Raw genomic sequence first — 14,464 nt, forward strand, 5'->3', positions numbered from 1 at the left:
AGTTTGTCTCCGACCAATTCGAAGATGATTTTTCTACAATAATCCCTGCTTCATGCCTTCCTCCTTTCACCCTCTTTCTTCTTTATTTTATTATTCCTCTCCTCTGACTTTATGCCTTGTTGAACCGGAACCAATTAGAGACCTAATGACGACTGGCTGAGTAGATACCATTAAACGCCTTGACAACAACGAGCTGATCTTGTAGTACCCAGAGACGGGCAACTTTCACGCTTACACTGCAACCTAAGACAGGGGAATGGGGCCTCCCCAAAGACGGGTAAGCAATGTAAGGACAGTGAACGACCTAAGACAGGGGCTACTTGATTCCCTTTGACGTGCAACAAACAAAAGGAAAAAACTGCTGGCAGTGGTTTCCCCCCGGCCCCCAGGGCTTGGATCCAGCCCTGAATTTTATGCACGTCAAGGAGGCCAGCTCACAGGGCCTTGTAAGATTTGTGGTGTCTGTTTTCATATTCAGCCAATAACGGTCATGTGGGAACGTCCTGACCTGCTTGGGTCTGATAAGGTTCCTGGTTGAAGGCTTAGTATGAGTAATGGCAATTCACCTCAAGTCTGGCTTGCGCAAATTAAACAGTAAATCTTTGACATGGTCGTTGCACCCCAAGTTTTATGAACATTGCGCTGGGATCGACATGTCTTTCTTTGTTATTCTCTTAGTGTTGGAAAGCCCTTGCACTCTGCCGGCTTTACTGCCATTGCACGCAGATGGGTTTCCACACTAGTGCTTTTCTATCGCCTTGAGACCCGTGCCTTTCTTTTAGGGTGTTACCAATTTGTTTATCGTTGTATTTCTATACAGCCACAGTTCAGCCTCAGCTATCCCCCTTCGTCCACCATCGTCACGATACAGGATGCGAGGCAAAGCACTGCACTTGAGTCATCCTTGAAGTGGACCTCAAGGAGAACATGTCCTATTGCATGCGGGTTAGACGCGTCCACGCCCCGTCCCACGGAAAAAAGCGTCGGCTGATATGGCCTCGGATCTGGGGAAGGCGCCTCCTTGGGGCTGAGCCATACTATGCAGCCACTTCTGCACAGTGGGATAGGACCTCTACTCTCGCCTGTGTTGTTCTTAGAAAACAAAAGGGGGAACTGTGGTGAGCCGTTTCTGCGGACTGTGGTCACCATTACAAGATGGCGCTGGCTCCACTGTGGTCTGTAACAAACAACTCCTTATTTGGGAGAGTTGGCACAGGGTTTTTTAACACCCTATGAGAAAGCTCCACGTAGCAGCTTCGCATTGGGGCTTGGGATGCTTTATTAAGGCTGGGAGGGGCATCCGAGAGGAAGAAGAAGGAATAACAAGGACCTAAATAAACGGCTGAAAGAAGATTCCTGTTGTTGCGTCTTCCTTGCGGGCGAGGGGGCGCGACAGAACCTCTTTCAAGGGAATAAATCCCATTTATGAAAGTTCTGCCCTCGGGCTGGGGATGTGGCTCGAGCGCGTGCCTGGCATGCGTGCGGCCTGGGTTCGATCCTCAGCACCACATACAAACAAAGATGTTTTGTCCCCCAAAAACTAAAAAATAAATGTTAAAATTCTCTCTCTCTCTGAAAAAAAAAAAAAAAGAAAGTTCTGCCCTCATGATTCAACCACCTTCCAATGGCCCATCTGCTAATACTGTCACATTAGGGGTTAAGATTTCAACATGAACTAAGGGTGTGGTGGGAACAGTCCATCAGTCTGTAGGCATCATCTATAGATTCAAGATTAAAAAGGCATAATCAATTATCTCTCTCTTTTTTGAAGAAAAAAGAGAAATAAGTGTCACAGTAGAATGGGTAGAGAGAGGTGATGGGAGGGGAGGGGAGGGGAGGCGGGGGATAGGGAGGGCAGCAGTATACAACTGACACTAGGATTACTGTATGAATACACATGGATGTATAACCAATGTGATCCTGCAATCTGTACATGTGGAAAAATGAGAATTCATACCCTATTTGAATCAAATGTATGATATGTCAAGATCATTGTATTGTCTTGAGCAATTAATAAAAAAAAATATGCTACAGAAAAAAGTGAAGAAAATACCCTCCCCCACCTCCCCCCCAAAAAAAGGCATATCAAAACTGGATATGGTGGGGCTGGAATTGTGGCTCAGCAGTAGAACACTCGCCTAGCACATGTGAGGCCCTGGGTTTGATCCTTAGCACCACGTGAAAATAAATAAAGGTAATGTGTCCAACTACAACTAAAATATAAATATCTTAAAAAAGAAACAAACTGGATATTGTGGTGTATACCGATAATCCCAACACTATGGAGGCTGGGTCAGGAGGATCCCTTGGGTTGTTTGGAAGGTGAGGGATCTGAGAGAATATTTTAATTTCTTCATTTTGCATTTAAGAAATTTTAAGTTTCTAGCTGGACTCATGTAATTCCAGCTCTTTAGGAGAACTGAGTCAGGAGGATCACAAGTTCAAGTTCTACCTTGGGGATTTAGGAAGACCCTCTCTCAAAATAAAAAATTTAAAAAAAAGAGTTGAGCTTGTATCTTGGTCATTAGAGAAGGCTAGAGTACCTCTTGGTTAGGGGAATTGAGTTTTTAACACTTAACAGAACATAATCTCCCAGCCATAAGTCTGTCTGACATAAATGTTACATCTCTGTCTCTGATAACTATTTCAGTAGCTTTAAATGGATTGTACTGTATTTCAGTATAAGAATTCATAACTGAGTAGACAATTTATCACTATATATAGGCTGGAGGAAATTCATCTTGGGACTGGAAGAAATTTTTACCCAATTTTCTTTGAGAAATTAAAAAGATCTAGAAAAGTATAGAGAATAATATATACCCATACAACTCACTGCCCAGAATTGATTGTTGGTATACTTGTTTTTGTATTCCAGAGAACTGCTTTGTAAAGTTTTCTTTTTTTCCAAATCCTAATATAAGACTTCTTTTACTTAAAAATAAAACAGTTCCAGTAAAAAACTACAGGTAAAGTTGAAGGCCCCATTTTTTTCTTCAAAAAAGAAACTCCTAGTTTCACTAACTTCTGCTATAGTTGGGAATCCCTATTATAGTGCTTTATATTTCAGTGTGTAAATTTTACGGTGTTTGAACTAACTGATTTCCTATCTTATTTTTAGAGGAATATAATTGTACTGTAATTTTTTTACCTGTATCCAAGAAGGTTTTTTAGAGTTGAGAGGGGGAAATTGTGAAGATGGAGTCCTTCTACAAGTGTACTTTGAGAGAGAAAAAACAATTGAGAGGAAAGGACTTATTTTATATTTCTTTCAGAGACTTACACCCTGACCTTAAGGAACAGTTGAAAGAACTCAGAAAGCATCTTGTAGAGAGTACCAATGAAATGGCACCTTTGAAAGTTTGGCAGTTGCAAGGTGATGAAAATTTAGAGAGATCGTTTCTGTCCTTATTTTATAAATTTTGTTGTATTAAATGCAGAATTTGAATTTGATTGAATGTATTCACATAATTCTAAGATTTTAAAGACCAAGCAGGTATGATTAATTGACAAGAAAGCAAGTCCTTTTGTAGACAGAGAACATTAGACCTTAAGTACAACATAAATGAATGTCAGATCTTTCAGTGACCAGACGTATAAGCTTGGATGTTAGAAATATGTATCTTTTCTTTATGTTCTTATATGTGTACTTTTTTGTTTTTGGTGATACAGAGGATTGAATCTGGTTCTTGCTACGCAAGGACTCTATCATTCAACTACAACTCTCATTCCCCATTCATTTATTAAAATATATACCTATATAATGTGAAGGAATATAGGGGGTAGAACGTGCGTGTGTACTTTTCTGTTCTGAAGAGCAAGTTACCAAGCCCCCCCCCCAATGTAATTTGCTAAATGTCTTAATGTTATATTGTGTGCTATATTGTGAATTCAGAAGAAGGAGAAGAATTTGGGCTTAAGTTAGCCTCTTCTAAAGGTGTTAGTATGTGTCCTAGTGTTTTATTACAGAAAGATCAGGATTGGCTCAGTGAACACTCGGGATCCATGAGGTGGGAAACCTGAAATTGCACCATGGGAACTTTTTGGAATGGTTGCATTCTATGACATTCTTTATTATCAAGAAAATAGTGGGAAGAAAAGGTGGTTTTTATGTGCTTCTCATTGTGTTAGGCTAATACTTTCTAACTTGTATCTGGCATTGTTGCAGACCTCAGTTTCCAGGCTGCTGCCCGAATCTTGTCTGCTCCTGTGGAGTTGGCTTTAGTGGTGATGAAAGATCTTAGTCAGAATTTTCCTACCAAAGCCAGGTAACATTGAGTAAGACTTTGATATGTTCTTCTTCTTCTTAGTGATATACCAATTATCTTCATATTTACATGCTAAATGACATAAGTAAAATATGAAAATGCTTAGAAAATATAAATTTTTATTCATCATCACTATTGTGAGTGGAACCCTCTTTGTGAGAAGAGAACAAGATCATGCATGGTGTGGTTGACAGATGTAGGCAACATTCTTGGCTATTTACTAGTTGAAGTGACTTTGCAAATGAACAATTTCTATTTACATCACTAACTCAATGATAGAGTGGGAATAACAATACCTGCCTTTTAGAATTGAGTGAGTCACAGAGTATAGCATATGCTGATGTTACTAATCTAGAGTGTGCCACAGACCATGGCTTTCTCAGGGGTTGTACGTGTGTCATCTCATCGAATCTTGAAGAAGAAACTGAGTCAGGGAGATGAAGTGACTTGTTAATGGTGACAGAATACTTTTTTTTTTTTTTTTTTAGATTGTGCTGAGGATCAAATCCAGAGCCTTATGCGTGCTAACCAGGTGCTCTAACACTGAGCTACCGCCCAAGAATAACATTTTGATTTTTTGTTAACATTGCTTTCTATTATTAAGATTATTTAAAATTGTTTTAAAAGCCAAATTTTTAGAAAGCGTTGAGATAAATGGTTGCCTGCTTCTTTCTTGAGTCACTGCAGTGTTTTGACATTTGATGTGAGATGCTTTATAAATAAATTTGTTTTTTACTTAAGTGTTGTTGGTCTAGCATCCTACTTGAAGATAAAGATGGAGAATTCCACCTTCACCATAAGTGCTTAAAGAGGATGCACAATCTGCTGCCTTAGTTATTTAATATTATCTTTTAGTCTGTGAGCAGTAAAATCATATATAGGAGCATGGTACACATTTAAGTAAGAACTTGGAAACAACTCCACTTGTTTTAAAGTACTGCTATTTGCTTCTTTTTGTTTTGTTTTGTTTTGTTCTGTTTATTTATATTTTATTTGTTTTTCAGTACTGGAGATTGAACCCAGGGCTTTGTGCATGCTAGGCAGGTGATATATAGTGATTTAAAATTGGACATGTATGAGAGTAGAAGTATGTTTATCAATTGTATAGGTTTAAAATTTTGTTCATTTTTTGTAATTTATTGAACAATATGTTTTATAATTAGAAAAATAGAAACTGAAGATTTGTCTATTGTGAGCGCTGATAATGATTTTGTTCCTTAGAGCAATAACGAAAACAGCTGTGAGTTCGGAACTTAGAACTGAAGTGGAAGAGAATCAGAAGGTATTAACCATTGGAAAATATTGACTGTTTTGTATTGTACCTTTCAAGAAGAAGTCTGAATTTAATCAGTAGCATTTAATACTGCTACTTTTCATTTATCAAGGATGGTGATATTTTGTTCATTTCTATCTTATGTTTTTAGTTTTTGACCAAAATTGAATATGAATGTACTTGAAAGATCAAGTGGTTCTACCACATTGTTTAAAAAACAGCATTATCTGATGTTTCACCCTGTTGAGTTCCTAACATGTTCCCTAACAGCATTTCATACTATGTTTACCTCTTCTTAGAGCATCCACTTTCAACTTTTAGCTGATTCTTCAGATAATTTTCTTCAGATTTCTAGTATGCCTAAGTTGGTATTTTATTTTTTAGCTTTCTATTTCAAGGATGATATTTATCTTTCTTCCACTGTCAACCCCTTAGTGTGCCATTACTTCTCCATATTGGTACTTGTCCCATTTCCTCAGCCTTCCCTATTGCAATTTTATCCAGTTTTGATCACTCAAATTTGGATAAGTTGCTTTTTATGTCAAATGTGTACAAGGCATCCCGGGGCTTTCCTTTAACCGCTTTTCTCGGGTTCCATGTCTTCTTTGTTTTTCCTCTCTTATTTTGATACAGTATATCCTTCTATGTGAGAAAGTTGCAAGGGAGGTCAATTTTAACCTTTGTAACATAAATTTTTCACTTGTTTTTATTGATCGGTTTCTAGGTATGTGGCTTTAGATTGGGAGTCAATTTAGAAGTTTGAAGGATTACTTCTTGAAATTTTGATGTCCATTGTGGTCGTCGAAGTTTGAAGCCTTTATATGAGACCTCTTTATGCTTCCTGGAATTATTTGGAACCTTTTTTTTACCCTAGTAATTTGAATAAACTGATTAGAAGCCTTAAGGATGAGACTTTTTTACTATAGGGTGTTCTGGTGTGGCCATTTCCTAGGGTACCCTGATTTGTAGAGACTGCCCAGGCCTATCAGATTCTTAGTGCTTTGCACTTCAATATGAGCAGTTAGCCACTTATCACTAGACACTTGAGGAAAGTCTCCAATACCAAAGACAAGAGACTGACATCCCAAACAGGCTGCTTTAGAGGAAGTGAGCTGGGCACTGTAGTCCAGCCACTAGAGAGGCTGAGGCAGGAAGTTCATTTGAGCCCAGAAATTCAAGGTGAGACTGGACAATATAGCAAGGCCCTGTCTGGAAGAAGTGGGGGTGGAAACAAAAACAACAAAAAGAAGAGGAAGTAGGCATTGCAAAGAGAAGAAAACAAAGGCACTCTTTTCATCCTCAGAGAGCCATGAGAATACCAGCAAAGAAGAATTCAAGAGCATGAAAAACTCCTGGAATTTAAAAATTTGACAGCTGTAGGAAAACTCTCATCAAAGAGACTGATCAGTCTCCAGAAGATTTGTGAATTTTCTGCCTGGAGGGTATACTCTGGCTGCCAGGGTTATAGAAACCTGGTAGGGAAGAGCATTTGGAAACATCTTCAATCTCCCATTTTCAGCAGGGACCCCTGTGCTTATATAATTTCCCACATCCCACAGATTCTCTGTTTTGCTCTTTCCAGGCCATGAGCCTCCATTTTTCTGGAGTGTAGGGTTCAGTGACAATAGTCACCGAGCTGTGTGGGATCAACAGGAGGGCCATGTCTTTTTTTTTTTTTTTTTTAGAGAGAGAGAGAGAATTTTTAATATTTATTTTTTAGTTTTCGGCGGACAAAACATCTTTGTTTGTATGTGGTGCTGAGGATTGAACCCGGGCCGCACGCATGCCAGGCGAGCGTGCTACCGCTTGAGCCACATCCCCAGCCCAGGGCCATGTCTTAAAGAGGCTTTCTGCCAGCCTCTTTTATACATGTGTCCTTTGGGCTGTGAATTCTTGAGTCTTTGGGTGCTCCACAGGGTAACTTGGGTTTCTTATTGACTTTTCCTACCTTCTACTTAGCAATAAGCTTTCTTGGAATTGCTAGTCCAGTTATTACTCACCCCTTTCCCTTCTGCTTCCAAAATTTGTTGGCCTTTTTCTTTTCTGTTATTTTTGCCCTGTGAACTCATAACTAAAAAAGGTTCTTTTCCTGGCTTTTCAGTACAGTTTCAGGAGGGAAAAAAATACTTGTGTTCAATTCACTGCCTTTACACCAAATTTCCTTAACTTTTATGTGTAGGATACTAATTAATTAAATAGTTCTGAGAAATAAGCAAACCAAGTATTTCTCAAATATTGACTGAATTGACAAAACTATTTAATTCAGGGGCAGGAGATATAGCTCAGTTGGTAGAGTGCTTGCCTCACATGCACAAGGCCCTGGGTTCAATCCCCAGCATCAAAAAACAAAACAAAACAAAACAAAACAAAAAACAAAACTATTTAATTCAAATTTCCAGAATAATAATATCAAATAATACTTAGGCTTTCCCCCACCAAGAAGACAGAACATTAAATTGTGCAGGATATATTGGTGTTTCCTGGGTTCTTATTGCTTTTGAGTAAAACATTTTATTAAAACATAAAGTACATAAAAAATGCATCCCAAAGTATAAAACATACAAAAATGTGCCCAGATCCCGAATCTTCAGTTTGATTAATTTTCCCAAAGTAAACTCATCTGTGTTACTAGTGTACGGATCTAGAAACAGATAAAAACTGTATTTACCAGCTGAGAGTTAGTTTTTCTGACTCCGGAATAAGTGGACGTGTGTAGTTCTTCTCTCCCATGGAAGAAATGCCAATTCTCAATTGATGCAACTCTGCATTGTCCCCGTACCCCCCCCTTTTTTTTAAATTGGGAAGTATGTATTCATGGTATACCACCCAATATTTTGAAATATATGTGTATTTTAATATTATCCCCTTATCTTGCTTACTACTTAATCCTGATGGCCATGAAGCAACAGCTATGGCTTCCTCATTGTTTTGTTCTTTTCCCATGTGACACTAGATCTTAAAAGTATATTTTTTCTTAGTCTGCTGACAATTAGTGGGTGAAGGGAGCTCAGTGGTTCCCTCTCCAGCTGTAGGTTCCTAAGTGATTAAGTTTTGCTTCTGGTATCTAATTTCTTCTGGTTTCCACTATGTGGCTCAGTTTCCTGTGGTATAGAATATACCAATAATAGTTTCTTTTGAGAGAAAGAGGAATTGAATGGAAAGGTCATTATTAACAGATACTTCAACATGAAATCAGAGCAATTTCCATTGGCTCAGGCAAATCTCAGGGACTGCATAGCCACCTGAGTGCAGGGCCGTCAGCATCTGGGGACTGGCAGGTGAAAGACAGCATGAAGGCCAGATCTAGGCAGCAGGAGGCATTGTTGTCCCCAGCACAGCAGCTTAGTTTTTTGGTGTGCCTTGGTTTGAAGGAAACCCTTTTTGGTGTGATCCCTGAACTTCATCAAGAGGGTTCAGCTGTTATTATTGACTGCTGTCACAGCCTTAATTGATATCAGAGATAGGGAAAACAGCAGAAATGTAAAAAAGATAAGTGTAGAAAGCTTGCCCACTATTGTCTGGCACTGGTGAACAAAAGTAAGAGTCTTTGGGTGCTCCACTGAGTAACTTGGGTTTCTTGTGGACTTTTTTTTTCAGACAGGTTTTAGAATTTCCCTTATCATCATTAGCATGAGGGAAGGAGGAAATGGAATAAAGGTGTATGTCCTATGTATCAGCACTTTCATTTATTATATTGAATTCAAAGAAGATGTGTGAGAGTATATGTGAGAGTATATGGAAGGAAATCTTAACCCCACCTTAGAATATTAAGATTTGTACAGACAGTAAACCCCAGCAATGCAGAAGGGTTTGTTCAACACTCTTTCACCATTCTCTAATAATTTCCTTTTTCTTTTTCAGTATTTTAAGGGAACTTTAGGATTACAGCCTGGAGACTCTGCTCTCTTCATCAATGGGCTTCATATTGATTTAGATACACAGGATATATTCAGGTACAGATGATATTTTTTTCTCATTTTGTAAGTTTTTATAATGTGTATGTAGCTCCTTGTGATGTGTTCAGATTGTTGTCCCTTCTTACTGTGGCATGAGGCAAAGACAATTTACCAGGCTGTACTCCCTAACCCCAAGGGTGTGGAGGTGGGCCCATGCTGTCCCTGGGGTGGACATTGTGATCTAGTGCCATCTTGTAACATAATGCATGTTCAAGGACTCTGTTTTTCAAGGATGCCCTTTTAGAGCTAAAGTTTACCTGTTAAGGATAGCATCAGAAAAGACCTCTTGCTTTTGGAATAGTGTGAAGGGGTTTATTCAAAATGCTGTCTCTGAAGGCATTATTATTTGAAAACCTACTTTTTTGTTATTCTTAAAATGTAGTTTAAAACTATTTAGCCCCAAATTATCTTTATGATTTTAGTGGGAGGGGAATGGATAGTCAGGTAGAATTCAGATTTTTTCCTTGGAATGAAAATCAAGACAGTTGTCACTGGCTTCCTAATTGCAAAAATAAAAAGTAATTGTTAATACTTCAGAAGTAGTTTACACAATAAAATATTTTCATATTAGTTATTTTAATTAAACATTTATGCCTATTTATTGCATTATGGAGCTAGTGATAAGTCAGTTAAATGGATATGAATACTTTAAAAAAATTGTTTTTATTGAATGGTTTATTAAAATCATATACAGTTCTTTTTAGTATATTAAAATGGTGTACTTGCTCATTAAAACCAATGCAAAATAATACAGAGATAAGGGAACTAAGAAGTAAAATTTCATCTCATCTTATTTTATCCAACTCCCTTTCTTCTTCCCCAGCAATTCTCCAGACTTTTTTCTGTGGTCATGTGTGTGTGTGTGTGTGTGTGTGTGTGTGTGTGTGTGTGTGTGTATGTGTATACATGCCTGTGTCAATTAATATTGATATAAACATTAAAGATATATAATTTAGTATCTTTGTGATGTTTTTTTTAAACTTTATTTTGAGATAATTGTAGACTCACATGCAGTTGTTAGAAATAATGCAGGGAGGCTAGTGTACTGTTTTTAAAAACATGCAGTGTAGTGTAGATTTAGAGTTATTTCATCCTCAAATTGTATTTATACTTAGAGATAATCTATATATACACTGAGAAGTGTAAATAAATAGGAGCCAAGAAGCATGTTCTACCCCTCCTGTCTGCACACTTTGATGGGATAAAACAAGGGGAAAAGTTCCCTTGTTGAGTTTCTCAGTTTAATTTGGCACTGAGTTTGACCTGATGAATCTTCTTTTCTTTTTTTTCCCCCCACAGCAAGGATCTAAATTTTTCTTACTAAATACCTAGGTTTGCTTTTTTAATTTATTTTTCCCCCTAGTTTGTTTGATGTATTGAGGAATGAAGCCCGGGTAATGGAGGGTCTGCACAGACTGGGAATAGAAGGCATCGCTCTGCATAATATTTTGAAGCTGAACATCCAGCCTTCTGAGGCCGACTATGCTGTAGACATCAGGAGTTCTGCTATTTCAGTGAGTATTCCTTTGAGGTATCAAGGGGCATTCTAGTCAGGCATCTTAATTATCTGTCTTTTTTGAGAGTTCAGCTATTCCCACCATCTTTTGTGTTGCCATCATGTATTTGCAACTGTTTATGTGGAACTATGCATATACTACAAAGTAGCTCTTAAATGCTCCTAAAAGTTGAGTTATTGTCACTGCTTTGGTTGATAATGATCTCTGTCTACATCGTATCCCTAGGATTCAGCTGAACACCTCTCAGGAAGGAGAGTCTAGTTTGTGTTTTATCAGCTACATATGGTCCTATGAGATTTTGTGGCAATGTGTGTGATTTAAAACTGCTAAATAATTCAGAATTTTGGAGGGGGGAGGGCTAGGGAAGAATAGAGTTACTTTAGATTAGGTAGAAGGGAGTGAAGGGAGGGGAGGGAGTATGGGAATGAAGGATAGTAGAATGAATCAGGGATTATTTCCCTATGTACATATATGACTATATGACTGGTGTAATTCTACATCATGTACAACCAGAAGAATGAGAAATTATACTCCATTTATGTATGATGTATCAAAGTGCACTCTACTGTCATGTATAATTAGAACAAATTAAAAAAACTAAAAAAAGTATGATGTTTCGTTAATAACCTTCCTTTCTAGTACTTTATTACCTACTATGTGATCTCTTTGAGCCTTTGTCACCTTTAAGAAAGAATGTGGGGAGTAGTGTCATCGTAGGTGGTCATGGTAATAATAAGATTGGAGTAGACCTCATATGGCTAGTACATTTTAGCACCCTAGGAATTTTGATAGAAAAAACTGTTATGTATTTTCATGAATACTGTTATGGCATTTGTTTTTATGATTAAAATGTTTTACTTATATTATGAGTAAAGAGAATAACATAAATATGACATATTTATTAATAAAGGGGTTAACAACTATATGAGCCATCTATATACTTTCTAAATAATCATTTTGTGTCAAATCTCTGGGAAAAAATATTTCAGTATTTCCCTTCCCAGTTTCACTTGTTTCCTCCATGAAAATAATTATTCTCTGTAGTTGATATGCATTCCCCTGTCCCTTATTTTATTATGTTATTTCCTACTAAATATTTTAAATATTTGGATAGTCTATTCCCCTATCATTGTCCTTCATCAGCTTCCTTTTTTAAGCAAGTTTTTTCAAGACTTGTAGGTTGATGTTGATACATAGTTTTTTATATCATATTTTATGTTTTACTTTTTTAAAGAAAATCTTTTATACATTTTTAGTTTTAAAATATAAAAGCTTTATGTAGTGCAAATCGTTATCCAGCCATCAGTTTTCTCCTCAGAGTCAGCAAGGATCAGCATTTAACTTACATCCTTCCAGAAATACTCTATGCATCCATGAACAAGGAAATAAACACATAATTCCTTCACCCCTACTCTTTTTAAAGAAATGATAGGTACATAGATACATACTGTTTGTTCATTGTTTTCTCTATGGATATTAAGTCATTCCTAATTTTACTATTGAAACAGTGCTTTAATGGCTCTTTTTGTACATCTTCCCTTGAGCATGTGCATGTGAAATGTCTTTGGGGTAGATAACCTAGATATGGAGTAATTAGGGGTAGGGTACGAATCAAGTCTTCAGCTTTATTAGGTCTGTTTCTCTAAAGTGAATGTTCCAGACACAAGCATTGGGTGAGAGTTTATATTGCTGTACATTTTTGCCTGTTCTTGGATATTGACAAAGTTTGAATTTGTTTTCAGTTTAATGTGTTGTTTTAGTTTATATTTCCCAGATTACAATTGAGGGTATATGCTTTCCTTGTATTTATTGCTCATTTGGATTTCTTCTGTAAATTACTTTCATATTCTTGACACATTTCCTTTGAATTTCTTGCCTCTTTTTTTTTTTTTTTTACTGGTATTTCATGACTCTAGCCCTTTATTGTTTTTATTGGCTGAAATAATTTTATTTATTCTGTGGCTTGTCTTTTAGGCACTTATTTTTCTACTTGATTCTTATGTCTTTGAAAAGGGTCTTGTTCCGTGTAATTCTTCTCAAAATAAAGTCTTAACTGCAATTTTAGTAACTAGTGACTAAAGTATATGTGCCATGTTGTGTTATTTTTTTCTAGTGGGTCAATAACCTGGAGGCTGATAGCAGATATAATTCATGGCCTTCTTGTCTACAGGAGTTGCTTCGACCTATCTTTCCTGGTGTTATTCGGCAGATTAGGAAATACTTGCATAACATGGTAAATGAAACTTCTACTTATTGTTTGCCTGTGAACTCTGTTTCTCCCTTCCCGTCTTCCTATCTTTTTGTCCTTTACTAGTTGCTTCCCCACAACTACTACCATCATCAGTTCAACTTCTTGTTCAAACAGAAAGGGCTTTGGAATATATGGATCTTTTATTGTGCTGAGATGCTACATCAGCATTGCAGCCTGTATCAGTGTGTGAGGAAATGCTCCGCATGTGTAACACAAAGCTTTAGATTTAGGCTACATCATTTTAGTTTTTTGTTTGTATTTGTTTTTGCAGTGCTGGGGATTGAACCAGACCTCACATATATGAGTCATACATTCTGCCATTGAGCTCCAGCTCCAGCCTCTGGTTTAGTTAACACTATTTTTTAAGAGCAGTTTTAGGTTCATAGCAATTTAAGTTTTAAGACAGTTCTCCTTTTCACTTAGAAGATGCATATTACTACTGGTTTTCTTTAATATCTTTTTTTTCTGGCAGTACTTTTGATTGAACCCAGGGTTGCTCAATAACTGAGCTACACACTTTAAGTGTGTGGTCTTTACTAACCACATTCTTTGACAAAGATGGATACAGCTGCTGGTTGTCTTAATTCCTCTTTTATGTGGTTCGATAGTAGATACAAAAATCTTGGCTTCATGTAAGATGACTAATTTCTATTGGCCCAGGAACATTTGAATAAATGTCATTTCATGGGTTCTTTTCCTTACCCTCTCCCTACAGGTTATCATAGTTGATCCTGCACATGAGGCCACAGCAAGAGTTGATTAACACAGCTGAAATGTTCCTCAGTAATCATATACCATTAAGGTAACACTAGTATTGATTTGATAATCTCTCTAATTTAGCTGAGGTTTTGTTTGTCATTACAAAGTATAAATCTGGGTGCTACTGAATTGTAGGGTAATTAATAGTGAGGTTCATTAATGGCAATTTTACCTTCTACTTGGAATTAAAGCCAGTATCTTTTGGGGCTCAGAATTTGATTCTCAATGAATAGGAGCTTACCACCATTGAATTATTAATAAATACCTATTTAAAAATAGTTCGTGGTTTCAGCTTGCTTTCCAGTGCAGGAGAGTTTTCCTAGGTTGAGTGACCACATCACAAAGCCAATTTCCACTTTCGGCAAACATATAGAGCTATGCCATAGTTGCTGTCAGACCATCAGGGACTAAATGTTACAAAATGTAACACAGCCTTTTATAGT

The 14,464-nt window shown here is 37.2% G+C and overlaps 1 protein-coding gene across 1 annotated transcript in view; it reads left to right on the plus strand.

The window, feature by feature from the left end:
* Positions 1-14,025, plus strand: part of LOC308635058 (UDP-glucose:glycoprotein glucosyltransferase 1-like) — a gene marked incomplete at both ends in the record, with an annotated part of 64,906 nt that extends 50,881 nt beyond the window's left edge. The window contains 7 exons of the mRNA XM_081269322.1: positions 3,273-3,373; positions 4,166-4,265; positions 5,487-5,547; positions 9,400-9,491; positions 10,858-11,008; positions 13,125-13,244; positions 13,978-14,025. Coding sequence (XP_081125448.1) covers positions 3,273-3,373; positions 4,166-4,265; positions 5,487-5,547; positions 9,400-9,491; positions 10,858-11,008; positions 13,125-13,244; positions 13,978-14,025 — 673 coding nt within the window. The remainder of the gene's footprint in view (positions 1-3,272; positions 3,374-4,165; positions 4,266-5,486; positions 5,548-9,399; positions 9,492-10,857; positions 11,009-13,124; positions 13,245-13,977) is intronic.
* Positions 14,026-14,464: the final 439 nt, after the last annotated feature.

The sequence above is a fragment of the Spermophilus citellus genome (assembly GCF_964194105.1).
Source record: "Spermophilus citellus genome assembly, chromosome: 16".
Classification (NCBI taxonomy): domain Eukaryota; kingdom Metazoa; phylum Chordata; class Mammalia; order Rodentia; family Sciuridae; genus Spermophilus; species Spermophilus citellus.